The following is a 23,448-nucleotide window of genomic DNA, read 5'->3' on the forward strand; positions in this document are numbered from 1 at the left end:
GAAACAATTTCAGAGCTTTTAGCCTGGAAGACATGAATGGGAAAACATACACATGCTTCTTAAGAGTCAGCCTGATTCTCAGGGTCACCAAGGTGCACAGAAAGACATTTTAAGGGAAGTCCCATGTGCCCTGACAGGCCCCCAGCCACCGGGGGAAAGATAAAAGGGATGGAGAGAGACCCCACAGTAAGATAGGCCATATAAAGATACCCCTTACCTGGGCCTTACTGGTGCCTGTGCCTGTCCCACTCGCTGAAGAAGCTACCATCGCTTGGCAGCAGTATCCCGTGGCTTCGGTACCGGTTCTGGAGACCAAAGCGCACCTGCACTGGACCGGAATAAGGCACCAGCTTGCTCCTCCCTTCTTCCTCTGCGTCCGGCGGAAATGACGCCATACGCCCCCTGCAGAACGCTGCCCTTTCCGGAACCTCACTTCCGGTCCGGACGAGCGTCGCTTGATCCGGAGAAATGGCGGCAAATTTGAAAAAAAGGCGGCGGAAGTCTAAGAAAAATCGTTCCGCTCCTTCAAGATGCCTTCCCAGGGCTGTGCTCTGCGGGGTCCTGACTCAGCCTAGAGCACTGAAGAGGAAGAAGGAGCCCATGCACTGCAGTCGGTCGCGTGAATGGGAGAAGCAATCGTCTCCAAAAAAGGGTAGGTGGACGTAGGCAGCCCGGTCTCTCAGGATAGTACCTTAAGAGCCCAGCTCCCCACAGAGGTGTTCCTCGGTCGGAGGAAACACAAAAACTGATGAATGGTGGGAGAAGCCTCCTTTTAAAATCTGGTGGATGGGGTGTTTCCTAATGAGCAGAGGGAGGAGCCATCTCTCTAAGGTGCTGTCCTGAAAGACGTTTTAGGGAAATGTATAATTTTAAAGGGAAAAATAAATTGACTTTAAAATTTTATGGCATCAACATCTCAAAAAAGTTGGGACAAGGCCATGTTTACCACTGTGTGGCATCCCCTCTTTTTATAACAGTCTGCAAACGTCTGGGGACTGAGGAGACATGTTGCCCAAGTTTAGGAATAGGAATGTTGTCCCATTCTTGTCTAATACAGGTTTTAAGTTGCTCAACTGTCTTAGGTCTTTGTTGCATCTTCCTCTTTATGATACGCCAAATGTTTTCTATGGGTGAAAGATCTGGACTGCAGGCTGGCCATTTCAGTACCGGATCCTTCTACACAGCCATGATGTTGTAATTGATGCAGTATGTGGTCTGGCATTGTCATGTTGGAAAATGCAAGGTCTTCCCTGCAAGAGACAACATCTGGATGGGAGCATATGTTGTTCTAGAACTTGGATATACCTTACAGCATTGATGGTGCCTTTCCAGATGTGTAAGCTGCCCTATGCCACACGCACTCATGCAACCCCATACCATCAGAGATGCAGGCTTCTGAGCGCTGAGAACAACTTGGGTTGTCCTTGTCCTCTTTAGTCCGGATGACATTGCGTCCCAGTTTTCCAAAAAGAACTTCAAATTTTGATTCGTCTGACCACAGAACAGTTTTCCACTTTGTCACAGTCCATTTTAAATGAGCCTTGGCCCAGAGAAACCGCCTACACTTCTGGATCATGTTTAGATTTGGCTTCCTTTTTGGCCTATAGAGTTTTAGCTGGCAACTGCAAATGGCACGGTGGATTGTGTTCATCGACAATGTTTTCTGGAAGTATTCCTGAGCCCATGTTGTGATTTCCATTACAGTAGCATTCCTGTATGTGATGCTGTGCCATCTAAGGGCCAGAAGATCACGGGCATCCAATATGGTTTTTTCGGCCATGACCCTTACGCACAGAGATTGTTCTAGATTCTCTGAATCTTTGGATATTATATACTGTAGATGATGATAACATCAAACTCTTTGCAATTTTTCTCTGAGAAACTCCTTTCTGATATTACTCCACTATTTTTCGCCGCAGCATTGGGGGAATTGGTGATCCTCTTCACATCTTGACTTCTGAGAGACACTGCCACTCAGAGGCTCTTTTTATACCCAACAATGTTGCCAATTGACCGAATAAGTTGCAAATTGGTCCTCCAGCTGTTCCATATATATGTACATTTAACTTTTCCGGCCTCTTATTGCTACCTGTCCCAACTTTTTTGGAATGTGTAGCTCTCATGAAATCCAAAATGAGCCAACATTTGGCATGACATTTCAAAATGTCTCACTTTCAACATCACTGGAGTGCCCAAAAGCACAAGGTGTGCAATACTCAGAGACATGGCCAAGGTAAGAAAGGCTGAAAGACGACCACCACTGAACAAGACACACAAGCTGAAACGTCAAGACTGGGCCAAGAAATATCTCAAAACTGATTTTTCAAAGGTTTTATGGACTGATGAAATGAGAGTGAGTCTTGATGGGCCAGATGGATGGGCCCGTGGCTGGATTGGTAAAGGGCAGAGAGCTCCAGTCCGACTCAGACGCCAGCAAGGTGGAGGTGGAGTACTGGTTTGGGCTGGTATCAAAGATGAGCTTGTGGGGCCTTTTCGGGTTGAGAATGGAGTCAAGCTCAACTCCCAGTCCTACTGCCAGTTTCTGGAAGACACCTTCTTCAAGCAGTGGTACAGGAAGAAGTCTGCATCCTTCAAGAAAAACATGATTTTCATGCAGGACAATGCTCCATCACACGCGTCCAAGTACTCCACAGCGTGGCTGGCAAGAAAGGGTATAAAATTAGAAAAGCTAATGACATGGCCTCCTTGTTCACCTGATCTGAACCCCATTGAGAACCTGTGGTCCATCATCAAATGTGAGATTTACAAGGAGGGAAAACAGTACACCTCTCTGAACAGTGTCTGGGAGGCTGTGGTTGCTGCTGCACGCAATGTTTATGGTGAACAGATCAAAACACTGACAGAATCCATGGATGGCAGGCTTTTGAGTGTCCTTGCAAAGAAAGGTGGCTATATTGGTCACTGATTTGTTTTTGTTTTGTTTTTGAATGTCAGAAATGTATATTTGTGAATGTTAAGATGTTATATTGGTTTCACTGGTAAAAATAAATAATTGAAATGGGTATACTGTATATTTGATTTTTGTTAAGTTGCCTAATAATTATGCACAGTAATAGTCACCTGCACACACAGATATCCCCCTAAAATAGCTAATACTAAAAACAAACTAAAAACTACTTCCAAAAATAGTCAGCTTTGATATTAATGAGTTTTTTGGGTTCATTGAGAACATGGTTGTTCAATAATAAAATTAATCCTCAAAAATACTCATTTGCCTAATAATTCTGCACTCCCTGTAGTGTTGACACACACTTTTTTACTTCCACAAAATGGAGGTAATTCCTTTTGAACTGGGTGCAGTATTAGCACACTATTAATACCTGAATCTGCCAAAAGTGTCGTCAAAACTACTGAAACGGGCACCAGGGTTTTTAGACCCTTGTACAGGCTATCCTAAAGGGCCATAGTGCCAGAAAGTGTCCTTCAGGCTTTATTAAATTCCACCTATAGCATATAAAATACACCTATGTTTTCTGCCCAACTCTCCCTGCTTGCCCTAGATGCATACTTCTCTGCAGGTGATGGACACAATTTAAATCTTTCTGCTGGCCATGTCTGCACAGCTTTTTCCCCATAGATTTCTATAGAGCCATCTTAAAAAAAAAAAAAAAAAAAAAAAGTCTACAGGGATCAACTTTGCTGGAGTGGCCTCAGTTTTAAGATAAATACACGGATGAGGCTGAGGAGGGTGATACTTTAGGTTGCAGGAGTAGCCAGATAGGATACATTTACAATAAATAGTAAGAGTTTAAAGGTTTTTTTTTTTGGATGAGTGAGAAAGGTTTAACACTCTTTTAGGTTTTAATTTCTGTGGGGGAAATCTCTCAGCCTGTCTAAATATTAGGCCGGGAAGATAATTCAAAAAGGAGAAGCAGAAAGCAACAAAGTCCTGAAAGCAGTCCCATTTACCTTCTGTAATAAAAAAAAACATTTTTGGGGGGTTGTAAAGCCTGAGGGTTCATTCTATGTATGAAGGTTAAAAAAAAAAAAAAAAAAAAAACTTTTCTGCGGCTGCTGCTGTCCCCCCTCACCCCCCTTATACTTACCTGAGCCCAATCCAAACGTTGTACATGAGAGCAACAGCTCTCCCAGCACCACTGCACAGATTGATAGCAGCAGGAGTCATTGGCTCCCACAGGTGTCAATCAAATGGAGACGAGGGAGCAGGAGGCAGGGCAGAGCCGTCCTGTGTCAATGGAAGCAGACAAGGTGGCTTGGGAGTGAGCCTGCACAAGTGCCCCCATTGGAGCAGCATCCTATGAGGGCAATCGCCAAATAGGAGGAGCCCAGAGCGCTGGCAGGGATCCCATTAGAGGATAATTGTGGGTGCTCTGTGCAATACCATTGCTCCGAGCAGGTAATTCTAACATTTATTTTTTTAAAGAAAAAAAAAAAAAAAGATAAGTGCCTTTAAGGTTACCATAAAGTGTATCTAAAAAAAAAAAAAAAAAAAAAAAAAAAAAAAAAAAAAAGTTATATATTGCACCTGGTCACATTCACCTGTTCCAAGCTCCAGTGTCTGGTCTGTTCCTCAGAGTGCAGCTGGCAGCTTCCTGCTTCCCCAGGCACCACAGCCAATCACAGAAGGGTCGCCTTCTTTAAGGACTAACATGCAGGGCGGAGTTGGGTGACATCACATCCAGTAAGGAATATTGACAGAGCCAGACCGGAACACCACAAATATAGAAAGCTTTCCTGGTCTACTCGTTTCTCTGTAATGCACTGGTTTAGTGCACCAACAAATCGAAGTGTAAATTAGTTAATTTTTAATAAGCATTTTAAAATAAGAATTATTGCACAATGGAAGCCATTTTTTCCTCTTTTGAGCACTTCACCACCAGTGTGTTTGAAGAAGATCCCTTCTACCTTAAAGGGGTACATAGTTTTATGAGAGATCTGGAGATGGAGAAGAGAACTGGGAGCCAATTAACCCTTCAGAGGGAAGAACACATTGAGACATTTCACAGACCTATATAGAAAGTGAGATGCTGGACACACTGAGGTGGCGCACGTGTAAATTGATTATTTGCCGTGGAGCACTTGAGGAGCTGTGGGATATCTCACTAGAAATCACAAAATCAGATACTTTACGCACATATGGTATACATTATATTAGTATTGAAACACCTGCTTTACATGCACATGAACTCTACAGGCTAAGACTGGGATGCCAGTCAAGTTCAATATCGAGTTGGCCCACCCTTTGCAGCTATAACAGCTTCAACTCTGAGAAGGCTGTCCACAAGGTTTAGGAGTGTATACATGGGAATGTTTGACCATTCTTCCCGAAGCGCAGTGGTGAGGTCAGGCACTGATGTAGGACAAAAAGGCCTGGCTCGCAGCCTCCACTCCAATTCATCCTAAAGGTGGTCTATCGGTTTGAGGTCAGGGCCAGTCAAGTTCCTCCACATCTTTATGGACCTTGTTTGTGCACTGGTGCAGTCATATTAGAAAGGGGGGGGAAGGCATACCCAAACTGTTCTCACAAAGTTAGGAGCATGAGATTGTTCAAAATATCTTGGTATAGTTCCCTTCACTGAACTAGGTGGCCAAGCCCAACCCCTGAAAAAAACAACCCCGCACCATTATCCCCCTCCACCAAATGATTTGGACTAGTGTACAAAGCAAGGTCAATAAGGACATAGATGATCAAGTTTAGGGTGGAGGAACTTGACTGGCCTGCACAGAATCCTGACCTCAACCCCATTGAACACCTTTAGGATGAATTAGAGCAGAGACTGTTAGGTACCTGTGAGGTAAAGTCCGAAGTGGAGTTTGAGTGCTGAGGATTCAGGCGAAAACGTAGTCAGATCAGGCCGGCAACAGATCGGGCAAAGCGGTATTCAAACGTAATCCATAGAATGGTCAGGCAGGCAGAAGTACAGATTCGGCAGGCTGAAGAGGGGTCAAGAATACAGGCAAATGTTCATACACAAAAGTCTATCAAAGAGCAAGCAACACACCCAGGAAGATATTCCTAACAAAACGGGCACTCGGCAAAAGGAAGTGCTGCTATTTAAATGCTGGTCAAATTGCACATTGTTCACAGCTGGGTAAATTGCACATCGTTCGTAGTGGACAGCAGGTGGGGCTAGTGAGTCCAAGGCAAGAATCAGGCTGGAAAAATCACTGCCAAACTCCAGAACTTCTCTGTGGCACAACAGCTAAGGCTGCAAGCTACGAAACAAGGAACCTTCCAGTTCAAGGACATCCAGGTACATGAGAGACTGCCAGCCAGGCCTTCTCGTCCAACATTAGTGCCTGACCTCACAAATGCACTTCTAGAAGAATGGTCAAACATTCCCATAGACACTCCTAAACCTTGTGGACACAGCCTTCCCAGAAGAGTTGAAGCCGTTATAGCTGCAAAGGGTGGGCCAACTCAATATTGAACCCTACAGACTTATGCCCCCATACACACGTGCAGATTATCTGCAGACTTTTGTCTGCAGACTTACCTTTTCTATGTAGTGCAAGGGCCTGCCGGATTGCATACAAATTGAAAGTGTTTAGGTTTGACCTCATATTATATGGTTTTGGTAAGTCTGCAGACAATCTGCACGTGTTTATGGGGCATAAGACTGGGATGCCAGAAAAGTTCATGTGTGTGTAAAAGCAGGTGTCCCAATACTTATGGTAATACAGTGTATATATTTTGAATTGTGCTATACAAGCTGTTTTGATCTGTATTTGACACAAAGCTGGATCTTTTTTTGTGTGCACTTATGTTTAATTATCTAACTTTGATGATTGAGAAGAACGTGGCACTAGTGTACTCCAAGCTTTACCCTGCATAAGTGACCCCATGTACTCTAGCCCAGGGATTCCCAAACTACGAACCTCCAGCTGTTGCAGAACTACACACCCCATTAGGCATTGTAAAACTGACATTCACAGACATGACTAGGCATGATGGGAATTGTAGTTCCTGAACAACTAGAGGGTCATAGTTTGGGAATCCTTGCTCTAGCCTGTAGTCAATGTCCCTGTGCACTCCTTCGCTCTTCCAGTGTTGCTCTGTGTCTTTGCACTCCTACCACCTTGCACGGTTGCATACCGACATACGATTCCAGTGTCTCAGCGCAGCAAGGTGCACTTTCCTGCATACATGCTCTCATTTCCCATTAGCTGGCTGCTTGGATGGGTCAGAGGGCTACAAACCCATTTCCACCTTACAGAGCTCTTGTTTTCCCAAGACAAGATTCTGCACATTGGCCCTTCTAAGGGCTCTCACCTTTGCTGTATGTGTGGGCAAACTGGGCTTGTCTGCTGATGCCAGTGGGTTCTCCTACTCCTCCAAGACTCCTCGCAGTTCTCGGTCTTCTCCTAATACCACTGCCTATCCCATGCTCCTATAACTAAAGCCGGTCATAGACCAAGCGATTTTCTTTCCTGCAAAAGAAAATCTCTACTGTTGAAGGTGGAATCCCAACTGCAGAGCCATAGTCTTCCCCCGCAGTGATTACTGCAAGTGGCTATAATAGCTGCTAGCAATAATTGCATGTAAAATCCAACAGGCTAGTTGTACCCAAGTTGATTGATCAACTTGGGTATATTCAGCCTTCCTTTACATGGTTTGAATCTTGGCTGGTTCAGTAGGAGATTCGAACCGTCTATGACCAGCTTAAAGTGGAGTTTTAGTCAAAAAATGAAGTCGTGCTAGATCACTTCAGGCTGGCCCTTTTGCAGGTATAGGGATGTAAAACATTAAAAATAAGTGTCTATACGGTTTAAAATCCAGTAACATGCTCTCACACCCTGCTCTGCATGTGCTCAGTTGCTCTCCATTTTTAGGCACTGCTGAATTTTTAGAGGCTGATTATGATCCTTTACAGCCAAGGAAGCTGCTTCTGTTTGATTTGCAAATGCCATGGTGCTGCACATGTGATCAGTTAGGACACCAACCATTTGATGGTTTGACAGTTTGGTTCAGGACACAATCAAATCAAACTTTAAATTGATGAGTTTAGTTCCGCTTTATGATTTGCTGCTGGGGCTCTGGGCTTCAGCAAAATGGCCGCCTCCAGCAAAAAGAAAGAGGAGCAATGCTGGAGGCAATTTACAGCACACACTCATTTTGGTAGCATAATTATTAATGTACAATGTTCCTTGCTAAAGAACATTTTTTTATCAAGTGGTTATGGGTAAAGTTCCACCTCAAGTCTTAAATGGTCAGTCTGCCCCCTTATGGCAGTTTATTAATTCTTAGATGTGATGGCTGCATTAGATTTCTTCCCCCCCCCCCCCCCCACACACACTTTTTTCACCTGGAGGTCCAGCCAGTACATATGTCATTTTTCAACTTCCTTTAAACCTACCTTTGACTTTAACCACTTTACGACTGCTCACAGTAATATTACTGCGGCAGAGTGGCTCGTTATCGTCTGACGACGTAGTACTACGTCGTCAGACACTCCCCCTTCTGGGCGGCGCTTGCGCGCCGCCGGAGGCTCGCTCCCGCTGTTTTCATTCACAGCGGGAGTCGGGCCAGGGGAGGAGCAGCGGCGATCGCCGCTGCTCTTACCCGATCGTCGGGGATCGAGTCTGGAGATCCGCCCGCTGTGTGTAAACACAGCGGGCGGATCTCCATAGTGACAGGGAGTGACAGATCGGACTGTTCAGCATAGCTGGACATCCGATCTGTCCATGACTCACTCAGTCACCTCCCCCCCTACACGTCAGTAAGCACCAGGCATACATTAACCCCTCCCTCTCCAATAAAATTAACCCCTTCCCTGCCAGTGTCATTTTTACACTAATAGTGCATATATATAACACTGATTACTGCAGTAATGTCACTGGTACCCCCAAAAGTGTCAAAAATGTCAGTCAAGGGTCCGATCTGTCCGCCGCAATGTCGCAGTCCCGCCCAAAAAAAAAAAAAAATCGCAGATCGCCGCCATTACGCGTTAAAAAAAAACACCAAAAATGACAGAAATCTTTCCCTTTGTTAGTAAACGCAATAACTTTTGCGCAAACCAATCAAAATACGCTTATTGCGATTTTTTTACCAAAATTAGGGAGCAGAAAACAAATTGGCCAAAAATTTTTAAAAAAATTGGTTTTTACATCTTTTTTGGGGGGAATTTCATATAAAAAAATGTTAAAAATATTGTTATTTTTTCAAAATAAACGCTTTTTTTTGTTTATAGCGCAAAAAGTAATAATCGCACAGGTGATCAAATACCACCAAAAGAAAGCTCTGTTTGTGGGAAAAAAAGGACGTAAATTTTGTTTGGGTACGGCGTCGCACGACCGCGCAATTGTCAGTTGAAGTCGCACAGCGCCGAATCGCAAAAAGTGGCCTGGACGGAAGACAGCAAAATCCTCCGGTGGTAAAGTGGTTAAAGTGGAACTAAACCCATTATTTAACCGTTTTAAAAAAAAAATAGTTACTTTTCAGGTATGCTGGGAATACCAACTATTACATTTCTTTGTGCTTTCAAAAAAAACGGTCACATTTTTTTATGGCTGGTGTCATAACTGATCACATGTGCAGCACCATGGCAGTTGCAGATTAAATGGAGGCCAAGGTGGCAGCTTCCTTGGATGAAAAGATACTGCTTTAACAGAACAAACTGACTAACAGAAGTGGCAGAAATCAGAAACAAACTTTATACTGTAAGAAATAGCAAGCAGGTAGGCTTTTACTTGCAGAAGAGACATGCATGGTCTCTTCTGCAAAAAAATGCCTCTACCTACCTGCTGTCTTTTCCCGTGCTGTAAACTGAGCTGCACATGCACAACTTAGCTTACAGCGCAGGGCCAGTCTGAGTGCCAGGATGACTGCATTCTGTGCATGTGCAGGAGTGTCATCATCCCCCACCAGCCAATGAAGAAGCCAAAAACCAGCAATGAAGATGTCAGCAGCAGAACAGGACAGGTAAGTATTAAGCTTTACAAAGGTAGTAAACTTTGCTGGATGACTTGTATCTACAGGTAAGCATTAGAAATAGTGAATATCTCCTATACATGCACCATTTAGGAGATATTCACTATTTCTGCAGCAGGTGACATCGGTGCATGTGCACTGTGCTCTGAAGGGACAGCATACTAAGTATGCTGTCCTTTCAGACTGCTATGCCACGATCCTAACACCAGCGCACGTGACCTCATCTTGGCTCAGTCATTTGAAGGGCTGGAGCCCATGAACACAGAAGGAAGACCAGGTGGACAGCGCACTGCTGTAGGTGACAGTGCACTGCTGGAGGGCTTAATTTCAAGGCAAGCCTGTCATAATGTGCTAGTATACGATGCATACTAGCCCAATATGCCCTTAAAGTGTTGTAAAGGCAAAAAGGTTTTTACATTACTGCAGTAATGTAAAAATAAAAAAAAAATAAAAATCTTCTGCATGTAGCTTCCCCTTAATACTTACCTGAGCCCAATCTCGATCCAGCAACATGCTTGAGAGCCGAGGCCCTCTTAGGTCAGTCACTCCTGACTGGCTCAGATATAGAAGCAGGAGCAACTTGCTCCTGCTGCTGCCATTCAGGGACAGTGAGGGAGAGGAGCCAAGCCCTGCTGTGTGTCTTATGGACACTCAGAACAGGGCTTGGGAGCAAGCAAGCATGAGTGCCCCCACAGCAAGTGGCTTGCTATGGGGGCACTTGGAGGTCGGGTGAAGCCAGAAACACTGGTGGGGAACTCAAGGGGAGAATTGGGGCTGCTCTGTGCACCACCTCTACTATTACTTGCAGGGAATAGTCCCCCCACCCCCCCCCGACTACTACTGCTTCATAGGGTTAAGACAAATGTTTTATTACAGACAAGGGTGACTAAAAATGGTAAACTTTTATTACATTTACATAAAATCTAAAGTCAAGAAGGAAAAAAAAAAAAAAAAAAACAGTTGCTGCAACTGCTTAAAAACTGTTAGATGGGGTTCAACATTAACCGGTTAGTCAAGTCATCTAAATCTGCTAGTTCATCGAACATTACCCTCTCCCCAGATTAGCAATGCTGCTGTCCCAATGAGTTTGTTGCTCTTCCATCCAGAGTGGAGCTTAGTCTTAAGCCCCGTACACACGTACCGATGGTCGGCTTACAAATGTTCCTCTTTTCTCCCCGGGATGTCGGTGTCTGCTGAAAAGTGCAAAGACAGCACAAGGACAGCACAAGAATTTTGTCCGCCGACTGCAGAAGTGATGTCATGTAATGGTTAACTTTCCCTGTGTTTTCTATTTTCTGAGCATGCCCAGTCTTGCAAATCTGCGGTCTGTCGGCCGAATTGTGTACTGACAGGCGAACAATCGTCCGTTCTGGTGTCGGCATACAAATATTTTCATGTTTGCACGAAAGACTTTTGTCCGCGGATTGTGCGCAGACATCTGTCGGAGGCACCATACTAACACGCGTACAATCGGCAGATCCTTCGTCCACCGACGTTTGTATGCCGACGATCGGTACGTGTGTACGGGCCTTTAAAAGAGGAAGCGTGTTACTGGCCGGATCACCAGTTAAAAACAAAGGAAGAATTTAAAAAAGGCTAAAAAAAAAAAGGAAACCAATGCAGCCACCATGTTTGAAGACTTAATAAGGGGCAATAAACTAGATTTTTGTTTTTGGGTTTAGATATGCCTAAAAAGTATGACAAAGTATAACTAAAGGCAAAACTTTTTTTTAGCTTTGGGTTGAGTGGAGATGGATTAGAACACCGGTCATTTTTTTTTTTTTTTTTTGCGGTCTGTGCTATATTAGGGCCCTTAACCCTCTATTTGTCTTGTTTACCATTGTCCCCAAAAAAGTGAGAAAGGGGAAACCTTCCAATGGGGACACTAGTCCTGGTGACCTGGGGGTCCCCAAGTAATGTCTTCAATTTGCAGGGATTTCCTCCCACTTCCTGTTTGACTACAAGACTGGAAATGAAGGCCAATCTCCGCAATGGCAGACAGAAAAAAAATTTGACAGGGGTTATGACCCACTCTTGGGCTATCTAAAATGGAGAAAAAAAAAAAAAAAGTTTTGCCTATAGTTCTACTTTAAGACTTGCATTTTTTATTTGGCCTGGCATTAATCTCCCTTTCAACCTTTTTAACATTAAGGAACCCTTCAGATTACTTTGGCTTCAGGGAACCCCTGCTAATTATTATATTTACAACTCACAGTGAGTACATTATTGCGAGAATCATTGGGGAGAAAACTTTACATTAGTGGTCACTGGGAGGACGACCCCCCCCAAATGCCTAGTATGCACAATCAGAATTTTGAACAAAAGAGCATCCTTTTTTGCATGCTAGTCTCATATTGAAAACCAATCAGTTACTAGAGTTATGAAAATTCTCGCAAAACAGAACACAACTTTGAAAGTAATGTAAAGTATTGCAATGTGTTATTTAGGCTTGGTTCATATATATGCAAATCAGATGCATTTTTCCCTGCATTCCAATTCGGATAACATGTGAATCAGACCAGCTTTCAATGGAGCCAGTTCACACATGTCCAGGGAGGCTGTGGTCCATTTCCAAAAAGAGTCCTGTGCCATTTTGGGTACAGTTTAAGTGCGAATTCAAGCAAAACTTTGCACCTGAACTGGTGAACAAAATGATATCAGAGTCCGGACTGAAAACCGGAGCAGGGCATGTGTAAACCTAGCCTTAAGCTGGATACACACTATACAACTTTTGTTGTTAGATTTCCTTTAGATTTACCAAAGTGTTTAGATTTGACCTCATATTATATGGTTTTGGTAAATCGATAGGAAAAAATCTAAAGACAAGACAATTGTATAGGGTGTATGACCCATTAGTATCCAAGCATGTGCAATCTGTTACTTTTTTTTTTTCATTTTAATACCATACTAAGTCCATGAGATTTGTTTGTTCTGTTATCGTATGAGAAAGATTTTAGTGTTTTTCCCTTTGGATATTTTCACATGAACTGTGGTGATCGGCTCCCAAAAGCAGTGTAATAATGATCAGATTATTGGACAATTGCTCCAAAAGTGGTATTTTCCATCAGATTGTCTCTATGTGTATTAGGCATTACAAGTAGCTAAAAAGATCATTGTTTCAGAAGCAGAAATCTTATTGCTCAAGGAAGGAACCCCTTGAGGAACGCTAGGGTTCCATAGACCCTGGCTGGGAAATCACAGTATGTACAGATTCAAGGTCACATGCGTCTAAATGGGAAAACGTCTTGATTCAAGTTTAATTGGAGTGAAAAAAAAAAATAAAATAATTATGGTCGGTTGAAACCTAAAACTTTTCATCTGAATAACATACACATGTAATGTGAAACAAGAGTCAACATGACCTTAAAACTCGGCACAGCACTAAGCAATTGTTCCAGGTGTTGCTAATGCCGGGCGCAGTGGTTTTGTACAAAGGTCACAAAAACTAACTAGTTAACCGCCTCTGGCACGACCGGTAGGCAATAGACAACAAACAACTACTAACAACATTACAAAATACTTTACAACTGTTGTAATATGGCAATTAGGTTACTAAATAAACTGATTAAAAGAAAAAACAAGCAAATTAATTTAATAATGAAAAATACAAAAGTTAAAAAAAAACATAACAAACACAAACTTCACAGACGGTTGAGGCTGATCATGGTCAAAGACTTCTAGGTGCTACAGGTTTACCCCGTTTAATGCTGCAGAGATCTGTAGGCAGCAGCGTACACCTAAACACACTTAGGGCTCTAGATATAGCTTGATAGGACTCTAATGAACAGCATGCTGCATGGGCCAGGTGTACACAGAGATACATGCATTGTATTAACTGACCAGCACTGATAATCATTAATACATGCAGGGATAATGATTCCAGTCTACCAACTACAGGGTACATGATGACATTCTCTGTGTGAATGCACACACATACACACATACATACATACATACATACATACACACATACATACATACACTGTTGACATATTAGTGAGTACTGTGGATCACACCACATCTGGACTAGGAGGAGAAAGTTAGGCACAGGCTGTCAACTCAACTTTCTGTATATTTAAATACTTCAAGGGGGTGGTGACCATATCTTAGTGTTCGTCCACTTTCTTGATATAGGGGATCCCAAGTGTGGCCCCTGACATCACTAAAGGGCTGCACATAATAAGTGAATATAAAGCTATAGAAGACTCTCAGAATAAGGACATTCAGCAGGAGATGATCAGAGACTGAACAGGCTACAGGAGATGTTGGAAACTATGGACATGCTAAATGAATTATTAGAGACTGCAGACATACTATAGGAGATGATCAGAATATGGAGAGGAATTGTGGGAGACTAGGGACATACATCTGGATAAGGCTGGAGACGTGCCGGCAGGCCCCAGGGGGGGGGGGGAAGGGTCAGAGACGTGCCGGCAGGCCCCAGGGGGGGGGGGGGGAAGGGTCAGGGGGGGGGGGGGGAAGGGTCAGAGACGTGCCGGCAGGCCCCAGGGGGGGGGGGGGAAGGGTCAGAGACGTGCCGGCAGGCCCCAGGGGGGGGGGGGGAAGGGTCAGAGACATGTCGGCAGGCCCCAGGGGGGGGGGGGGGGGAGGGTCAGAGACATGTCGGCAGGCCCCAGGGGGGGGGGGGGAAGGGTCAGAGACATGTCGGCAGGCCCCAGGGGGGGGGGGAAGGGTCAGAGACATGTCGGCAGGCCCCAGGGGGGGGGGGGGAAGGGTCAGAGACGTGCCGGCAGGCCCCGGGGGGGGGGGGGGGGAGAAGGGTCAGAGACGTGCCGGCAGGCCCCAGGGGGGGGAAGGGTCAGAGACGTGCCGGCAGGCCCCAGGGGGGGGGGGAAGGGTCAGAGACATGTCGGCAGGCCCCAGGGGGGGGGGGAAGGGTCAGAGACATGTCGGCAGGCCCCAGGGGGGGGGGGGAAGGGTCAGAGACATGTCGGCAGGCCCCAGGGGGGGGGGGAAGGGTCAGAGACATGTCGGCAGGCCCCAGGGGGGGGGGGGGAAGGGTCAGAGACGTGTCAGCAGGCCCCAGGGGGGGGGGGGGGAGGGTCAGAGACGTGTCAGCAGGCCCCAGGGGGGGGGGGGAAGGGTCAGAGACGTGTCAGCAGGCCCCAGGGGGGGGGGAAGGGTCAGAGACGTGTCAGCAGGCCCCAGGGGGGGGGGGGAAGGGTCAGAGACGTGTCAGCAGGCCCCAGGGGGGGGGGAAGGGTCAGAGACGTGCCGGCAGGCCCCAGGGGGGGGGGGAAGGGTCAGAGACGTGCCGGCAGGCCCCAGGGGGGGGGAAGGGTCAGAGACGTGCCGGCAGGCCCCAGGGGGGGGGGAAGGGTCAGAGACGTGCCGGCAGGCCCCAGGGGGGGGGGAAGGGTCAGAGACGTGCCGGCAGGCCCCAGGGGGGGGGGGAGGGTCAGAGACGTGCCGGCAGGCCCCAGGGGGGGGGGGGAGGGTCAGAGACTACAGAGATGCTATAGGAGTTGAAGACCAGGGACATGCTTCAGGAGACACATCACAAGAGGCTGCTAGAGATACTATTACAGCACCTTTACAAATCAGTGCATACACATATGTGCTCAATACACACTCTCTCAGCAAAGTACATTATAATAGATCCCCAGAGGAAAAAAAAAAAAAAAAGTGACAGAATGAGAAGAGTGATCGCAAACAAAAAGCACAACTTTACTTGCTGAGGAAGCACCTAGGTAAGGGAAAGAAAGGCTACTGCCTGCAGGGGTCCCAATGGCCACACAATATGTGGATAAAGGCTGCAGGGTCAGCCGCTGCTCCATATCTAAATGCAGGTTGGCAAGAAAGGAAAACATGTGGGCTGCATGCTTAGCACCTCCCCTGTGGTGTACATTATTCTGATGGGTACAAGAGAAACAAACCGGCTTCCCTGGTAAGAGGCCATTCTCCATAATGCTGACCACACATGTAACAATCTGATTGTACAATCTTCTCTACTATGTAGCACAAGAGTCTGCCTGATTGGATACAAATTGACTGAAGAGATGAGGTAGGTGCTCATAGGACATCCATTGTTGGTTGTACAGAGATTGTATGGTGAGGATGTAACATGTATGTGCTGATCATCGCTATGAGCTCTAGTCTTACTCCATCAAGAAGCCACTGGATCCTAGCATCCAATCAGAGCTTTCCTTTCATTTTCAAGTTAGATATGGATAAAGGCCATTCAAAGCCTTGTTGCTATGAAGCTGCATGCAGTAACCAATGGCAACCAGTGAGATTTCAGTTGCTGATTTGCCATGAGAGAAGTCACATGACTACTCCTGTGCTCCTGCATAGCAACCAGTCAGTTACTGACAGCCGGGCACTATAGAAATGAAAGGATGGGTCCTATTGGTTGCTAGGAACAACAAAGAGACTTTGCACCACTTTTGGCACCTGTGAGCCCAGCACATGTGCACCTGTCATAGTGGACAACAGGGAAGGGCATGCTGGGGCTTGCAGTTCCCCTACACTAGCTGTCCTGCAGAGCACCCCCCTGTACCCCAATGAGGAGAAAGCAATGGTGGGGAGGGGGGGAGGGTGACAAAGAGGAGGGGGGGGGGGGACATGTCTCCATCCTCACCCACAGCAATGTGACTAAGAACAAGAAGCTGGTAGCTACCTTTCTCCTCTTCCCAGGGCCTTTTCTTCTTGTTGCTGTTGGGCATGCTGTTGGTGCTGTTGTTGGATTTGGTCTGTAAGTTCCCCAGGCTAGCAGCAAATTGTGTTTGTGAACTCGGGGGAGAAAAGACACAACAGAGGAGCTGTGGAGGATGGAGGGGGGACTGATCACAACACCCTGATTGGGAACACGAGCTGCTGATGTGATTTGGATCAGTGATGAGGAGGATCCCCGCAGCAGCACAGCAGACACAGGCAGGAGAATCTCCCCGGCTCTGACCACCTCTTCCTCTGCCTGTCAAACGGGTCACACCTCCCACTACCCCCAACACATACCCGCACGCACCGCCCCCTCCGCGCCGATCGCACTCTGCTATTGGCTGAGGAGCTGGGCTCGTCAGCTGTGGGCGGGGCGGATGGGGATGGGAGCACGGTGCGCAGGCGCATGGCGTGTTTTGGGGGGCGGAGACACGGGACGTGTGTCTGTCTGTGTGTGTGTGTATATAGTTACAGGAAGGCAGTGTGCGGAGTCCGGCCACAGGGGGCGGGGGAGATGCAAATGAGGGTGACGTCACGAGTTGGGTAGCGGCACATCGGGCAGGTGACAGCTGTGTATAATATAACTTATCGATAGTGATCAATGAGTGCAAGCTTTTCAGACAAGGCCACTCTCATAGCTTTACAATAATCACAACTTTGCAGTTAGGAAATGCTCAGCTGTCATCACTTTACTAAGAGAGGAGCAGACACAATCTGGAGCATCTGTGCATGCTAACCAATCAGCTTGTGCTCATTACACCTGTGGTTGAAGGGCGGTAAAAACGTGCAGTTGACCTGCATTTATATCACCCCTCCTTTAACCTCCTGCACAGCCTAATGGACCATACACACTATAAGATTTTCTGAAGACTTTTTCCTTTAGATTTACCAAAACCATATAATATGAGGTCAAACCTAAACACTTTCAATTTGTATGCAATCTGGCAGGCCCTTGCACTACATAGAAAAGGTAAATCTGAAGGAAAAAGTCTTCAGAAAATCTTTTAGTGTGTATGGCCCTTAAGGCACCTTTCTCACAGGCTTTCCAATCAGATCTGCCTGTCAGTTTTTCAGGTGGACCCGATCAGACACTTCATGTACCTCTATGGGGCAGCAGATGTCAGCGGTGACATGTTCGCTTACATCTGACCCTGTCCTTCAAATCCAGATGGATGGAAACAGGGCTCCTGTTAGAAATCACCAAGGCCCGTACAGCCTACCTGGCAGGCCCCCCAATATTTTCACTAAAAATACACTAAAATCATTATTAGTGGACACAAACATAACAGAGAACCTGTGAATTAGCACTTTTTTAATTGTTTTTACACTTAAAAAAAAAAAAAAAAAAAAAAGGATAACTTTTGTTTTAAATATTAAAAATGTTTACAAATTTTGTATTTTCCAATTTTTTTTAATTTTTACAGGACAGGGAAGCTAGCAGCACTGCTGCTGCAGAGAGCCGCACAGGGCTTCCTTCTGTAATCGCCCCTCTGCATGACCGTACCGATTCCCCATGCTGTTGGGCCCCCCCTTGTGCCCGGGCCCCTACAGGAGGAGTGGTGATCCCCCCTATTAGTGGCCCTGGATGGTAACCCTATTTTCCATCTGTCTGAAGGATCGGATAAGATGAAAACAGGCAAGCGGTCAATTTTCATCGGATCTCCCATACAGGAGAGTGGGGATCTGACAGGTCTGTCTCAGAACAATGAGCGGAGATAGATATGTCATCCGCCAGCCAGTGGTGTATTTTGGTTTTGTGCTGCCCTAGGCAAGACTCAAATTGGGCGCCCCTCCCCCTCCTAAGTAAATTTGTCCCACTCCTTCCTTTTTAACGGATGTGACTCCCTCCAAAATTGAAGGTCTACAAGTCCCAGCATTAACTCCTTAGATCTCAGGAGAGGGGGGTGAGAGGGAGGGAGAGGGGGGGGGGGGTGATGAGAGTGAGAGAGAGAGGAGGGATGAGAGAGAGAGAGGGGGGATGAGAGAGAGAGGGGGGGGGTGAGAGAGAGGGGGTGAGTGAGAAAGAGAGTGAGAGGGGGGGGGGGTGAGAGAGGCGGCTCTAGCAACCAGTGGCCAATAGAGTCTCAGGTGGAGGGGGGTGGCTTTTCTGCTGCCCCCCTACAAAGTGCCGCCCTAGGCCTTGATGGCCTATGCCAAAATAGAGCACTGCAGCCAGCGCAGAAGGGATCGGCAGATCAATCCCCCGCTGAGCAAAGCGGAGTCCTCCAGGTGAAAGGCCCGTGTGAAAGGACCCTATTGCATTAGGGTTTGCACCCCAGAGCACAAACACACATGCATGTATTTTAGCAGAGCAGTAGACGGGGTCAGTAGAGCAGAGATTGGCGTCAGTAGGGCAGTGGACGGTGTCACTAGTTTTTTTTTTTTACCATTTAATTTTTTGTATAATTTTTTGCAATATTTTATTTTTTACAATTTGTTTAGGAGCCCCGTTGGGGTGCTTTGCTGAAATGTCTAAACCGGTGTTTCTCAACCTTTTTTCAGTCGAGGCACCCATTAAAATTATAGATAATCTCAGGGCACCCTTTAAAATAATGGGTCTCGAGGCGCCCCACTCTAGAATGTAAAAAACTATCTAATGGTGTTACATAATGCAGCAACATCCACACATAGGACACCCAAAATTGGAGGTCATTTATTTTTCCTGAGCAAATACACTTTTGCACACAGGTACTGACTAGTATTCCAATGTTTCTCTTCTCCTACAATTTCTCTCCATCAGACAGCTAATGTCACCCCCAGTGCTGAGGGAGAGGGGCACAGGAGGGTCAAACAAGGATGCTGTGGAGGCAACAGACATCCTCCTTATTAACTGATGAAGTTATTGGTTTTTAGGATGCCAGTGTCCAGAAAGTTGTAAAGCGGAGCTCCACCCAAAAGTGTAACTTCTGCTTTTATGCTTCCTCCCCCATCCAGTGCCACATTTGGGGGAGGGGGGGACAGGTACCTGTTTTTGACAGGTACCCTTTTCCATTTCCGGGAGACAGTGATGCGGTCCCATCCCTTGGATGTTCAGCCCCCCTCCTCCTTCCTCCACCGCCAGGCCAATTAGAAAAAACAGCATGCTTCGTGCATGCGCAGTAGGGAACCGGCTGTGAGACCGAAAAGCTTCACAGCCGGTTTCTCTTACCTTAAATGGCAGCGGCAGCACCCGAAAGCCGATCTGAAAATCGGCTTCAAGTGCCGACATCACGGAAACCCTGGACAGGTAAGTGTCCTAATATTTAAAGTCAGCAGCTACAGTATTTGTAGCTGCTGACTGTTCATTTCTTCCTGGGGGCCGGAACCCCTCTTAATGGTTTATAATGAAAACCTGTGGCTTTTTGTAACTAAAAGGCAGGCTTTATCCACCCACTGGCTTGTATACAATTTTTGATCAATTTTTAGGCATTTTGCCAAAGCCCCCCTGAAGAAACCTCAAGGCACCTTGGTTGAAAAATGCTGGTCTGAACAGACCCCTGATGTCTCATGTTTGAGACAGAGAAAGGAACTGAGGACAGAGATTTCCCAGTCCCTTTCTCCGCAGCCTCAGCTGCACTGGACGGTATCAGAACAATATCCCCCCAGACAATATCCCCTGGGCAATATCCCCCGGGACAATATCCCCCCGGAAAACATCCCCCTGGACATAGGGTTAGGGTTAGAAGGTTAGGGTTAGAGGGGGGATATTGTCTAGGGGGATATTGTCCAGGGGGGAAATTGTCCGGGGGGGTGTTGTCCAGGGGGAATATTGTCCGGGGGAATATTGTCCGTGGGATATTGTCCGGGGGGATATTGTCAGGGGGGATATTGTCCTAGAATCGCACTGGACAGTGAATAAATGGGAAGTGCTCTCTGCTGACTGGCTTCCTGTTCATTCACAAAACTGAAGCATAGTTAAATCAGTTTACTATGCTCAGTTAAGAATGAACACAGGAGCGATCGGTACAGATCACTCACTGTGCTCGTTTAGAAAAAGAAAAGGCTGGTAAATGAAATATTTACTGGCCCCTTTCCCTGCTCTCCATCCTGAAACAGCTGGTGGAAGAGCAAAGGATGGAAGCTGGAAGAACTGCAGGTGGGAGACAGGGGGCACCAGAAGACAGGGGGAATTAGCACTGCATGGGGTGATTAGGGTGTGCCCAGGCACACCCCATGCGCACTCCTATATGCAGCAACTAAAGGGTGGGCTTTAACACCTGCATGTCACAAATACACTCACCGGCCACTTTATTAGGTACACCTTGCTTGTACCGGGTTGGACCCCCTTTTGCCTTCAGAACTTCCATAATTCTTCATGGCATAGATTCAACAAGATGTTGGAAACATTCCTCAGAGATTTTGGTCCATATTGGCATGATAACATCACGCAGTTGCTGCAGATTTCTCGGCTGCACCTCCATGATGCGAATCTCCTGTTTCACCACATCCCAAAGGTGCTCTATTAGATTGAGATCTGGTGACTGTGGAGGTTATTGGATTACAATGACCACATTGTCATGTTCAAGAATCCAGTGGTGAGATGATTTGAGCTTTGTGACATGGTGCATTATCCTGCTAGAAGGAGCCATCAGAAGATGGGTACACTGTAGTCATAAAGGCATGGACCTGTTCAACAAAAATACTCAGGTAGGCCGTGGCATTTAAATAATGCTCAATTGGTACTAAGGGGCCCAAAGTGTGCCAAGAAAATATCCCCCACCACCATTACACCACCAGCCTTAACTGTTGATACAAGGCAGGATGGATCCATGCTTTCATGTTGTTTACGACAAATTCTGACCCTACCATCTGAATGTTGCATCTGAAATTGAGACTCATCAGACAAGGAAATGTTTTTCCAATCTTCTATTGTCAAATTTTGGTGAGGCTGTGCAAATTGTAGCCTCAGTTTTCTTTTCTTAGCTGACAGGAGTGGCAACCGGTGTGGTCTTCTGCTGCTGTAGCTTCAATGTGTTGTGCATTCAGAGATGATATTCTGTTTACCTTGGTTGTAACGAGTGGTTATTTGAGTTACTGTTGCCTTTCTAGCATCTCGAACCAGTCTGCCCATTCTCCTCTGACATCAACAATGCGTTTTTGTCCACACAACTGATGCTCACTGGATATTTTCTCTTTTTCAGATCTTTCTCTGTAAACCATAGATAGTTGTGCTTGTGAATATTCCAGCAGATCAGTGGCGGCTGGTGAACTTTTAAGATGGGGGGCGCAAGACCCGCCCTTCTATTCTGGCCCTCCCATTTCTCAGAAGCCCCACCCCTTATATACTCCACCCATTTTGTCCCCTGTATTTTGCTTGCGTGAACAAATTCTCCCAATATATCACATATTAAGGGGTCTCTCAGTACTAGTATATCCTATAATAGGGAGCAGGGGCCCTATTATGGGATACACCGACTGAGAGTGGCACAAACCCCACAGTACAGACCCCCTAGCACAAACCCCACAGTACAGACCCCCTACAGACCCCACAGTACAGACCCCCTAGCACAAACCCCACAGTACAGGCCCCCTAGCACAAACCCCACAGTACAGACCCCCTAGCACAAAACCCACAGTACAGACCCCCTAGCACAAACCCCACAGTACAGGCCCTCTAGCACAAACCCCAGTACAGGCCCCCTAGCACAAACCCCACAGTACAGGCCCCCTAGCACTAATCCAACAGTGCAGGCCCCCTAGCACAAACCCCACAGTACAGGCCCCCTAGCACTAATCCAACAGTGCAGGCCCCCTAGCACTAATCCCACAGTACAGGCCCCCTAGCACTAATCCCACAGTACAGGCCCCCTAGCACAAACCCCACAGTACAGGCCCCCTTTCAATGCAGTGACAAGCGTAAATGCCCCCTTTCAATGCAGTGACCAGCGTACATGCCCCCTTTCAATGTAGTGACCAGCATACATGACCCCTTTCAATGTAGTGACCAGCATACATGCCCCTTTCAATGAAGTGACCAGTATACATGCCCCTTTCAATGTAGTGACCAGCGTACATGCTCCCTTCAATGCAGTGACCAGCGTACATGCCCCCAATGCAGTGACAAGCATACCATGCCCCCAATGCAGTGACCAGCGTACATGCCCCCAATGCAGTGACCAGCGTACATGCCCCCAATGCAGTGACCAGCGTACATGCCCCCAATGCAGTGACCAGCGTACATGTCCCCAATGCAGTGACCAGCGTGCGTGCCCCCTTCAATGCATTGATCAGTGTACATGTCCCCAATGCAGAGTTTAGCATGCGTGCCCCCATCAATGCATTTACCAGTGTACATGTCATGATGTCCCCAATGCAGAGTTTAGCGTGCGTGCCCCCTTCAATGCATTTAACAGTGTACATGTCATGATGTCCCCAATGCAGAGTTTAGCGTGTATGCCCCCTTCAATGCATTTAAAAGTGTAGATGTCATGTTGTCCTCAATGCAGAGTTTAGCGTGCGTGCCCCCTTCAATGCATTGATCAGTGTTTATGTCCCCAATGCAGAGTTTAGCGTGCGTGCCCCCTTCAATGCATTGATCAGTGTACATGTCCCCAATGCAGAGTTTAGCGTGCATGCCCCCTTCAATGCATTGATCAGTGTACATGTCCCCAATGCAGAGTTTAGCATGCGTGCCCCCATCAATGCATTGATCAGTGTACATGTCCCCAATGCAGAGTTTAGCGTGCGTGCCCCTTCTATGCATTGATCAGTGTACATGTCCCCAATGCAGAGTTTAGCATCCGTGCCCCCTTCAATGCATTGATCAGTGTACATGTCCCCAATGCAGAGTTTAGCGTGCGTGCCTCCTTCAATGCATTGATCAGTGTACATGTCCCCAATGCAGAGTTTAGCGTGCGTGCCCCCTTCAATGCATTGAT

The 23,448-nt window shown here is 46.6% G+C and overlaps 1 protein-coding gene across 1 annotated transcript in view; it reads right to left on the reverse strand.

Moving 5' to 3' along the window:
• Positions 1 to 16,735, reverse strand: part of MACROD2 (mono-ADP ribosylhydrolase 2) — a gene marked incomplete at its 3' end in the record, with an annotated part of 3,247,744 nt that extends 3,231,009 nt beyond the window's left edge. The window contains 1 exon segment of the mRNA XM_082250969.1: positions 16,554 to 16,735. Coding sequence (XP_082107095.1) covers positions 16,554 to 16,599 — 46 coding nt within the window. The 5' untranslated portion in view covers positions 16,600 to 16,735.
• Positions 16,736 to 23,448: the final 6,713 nt, after the last annotated feature.

The sequence above is a fragment of the Pelophylax lessonae genome, assembly GCF_965119305.1.
Source record: "Pelophylax lessonae genome assembly, chromosome: 3".
Lineage (NCBI taxonomy): Eukaryota > Metazoa > Chordata > Amphibia > Anura > Ranidae > Pelophylax > Pelophylax lessonae.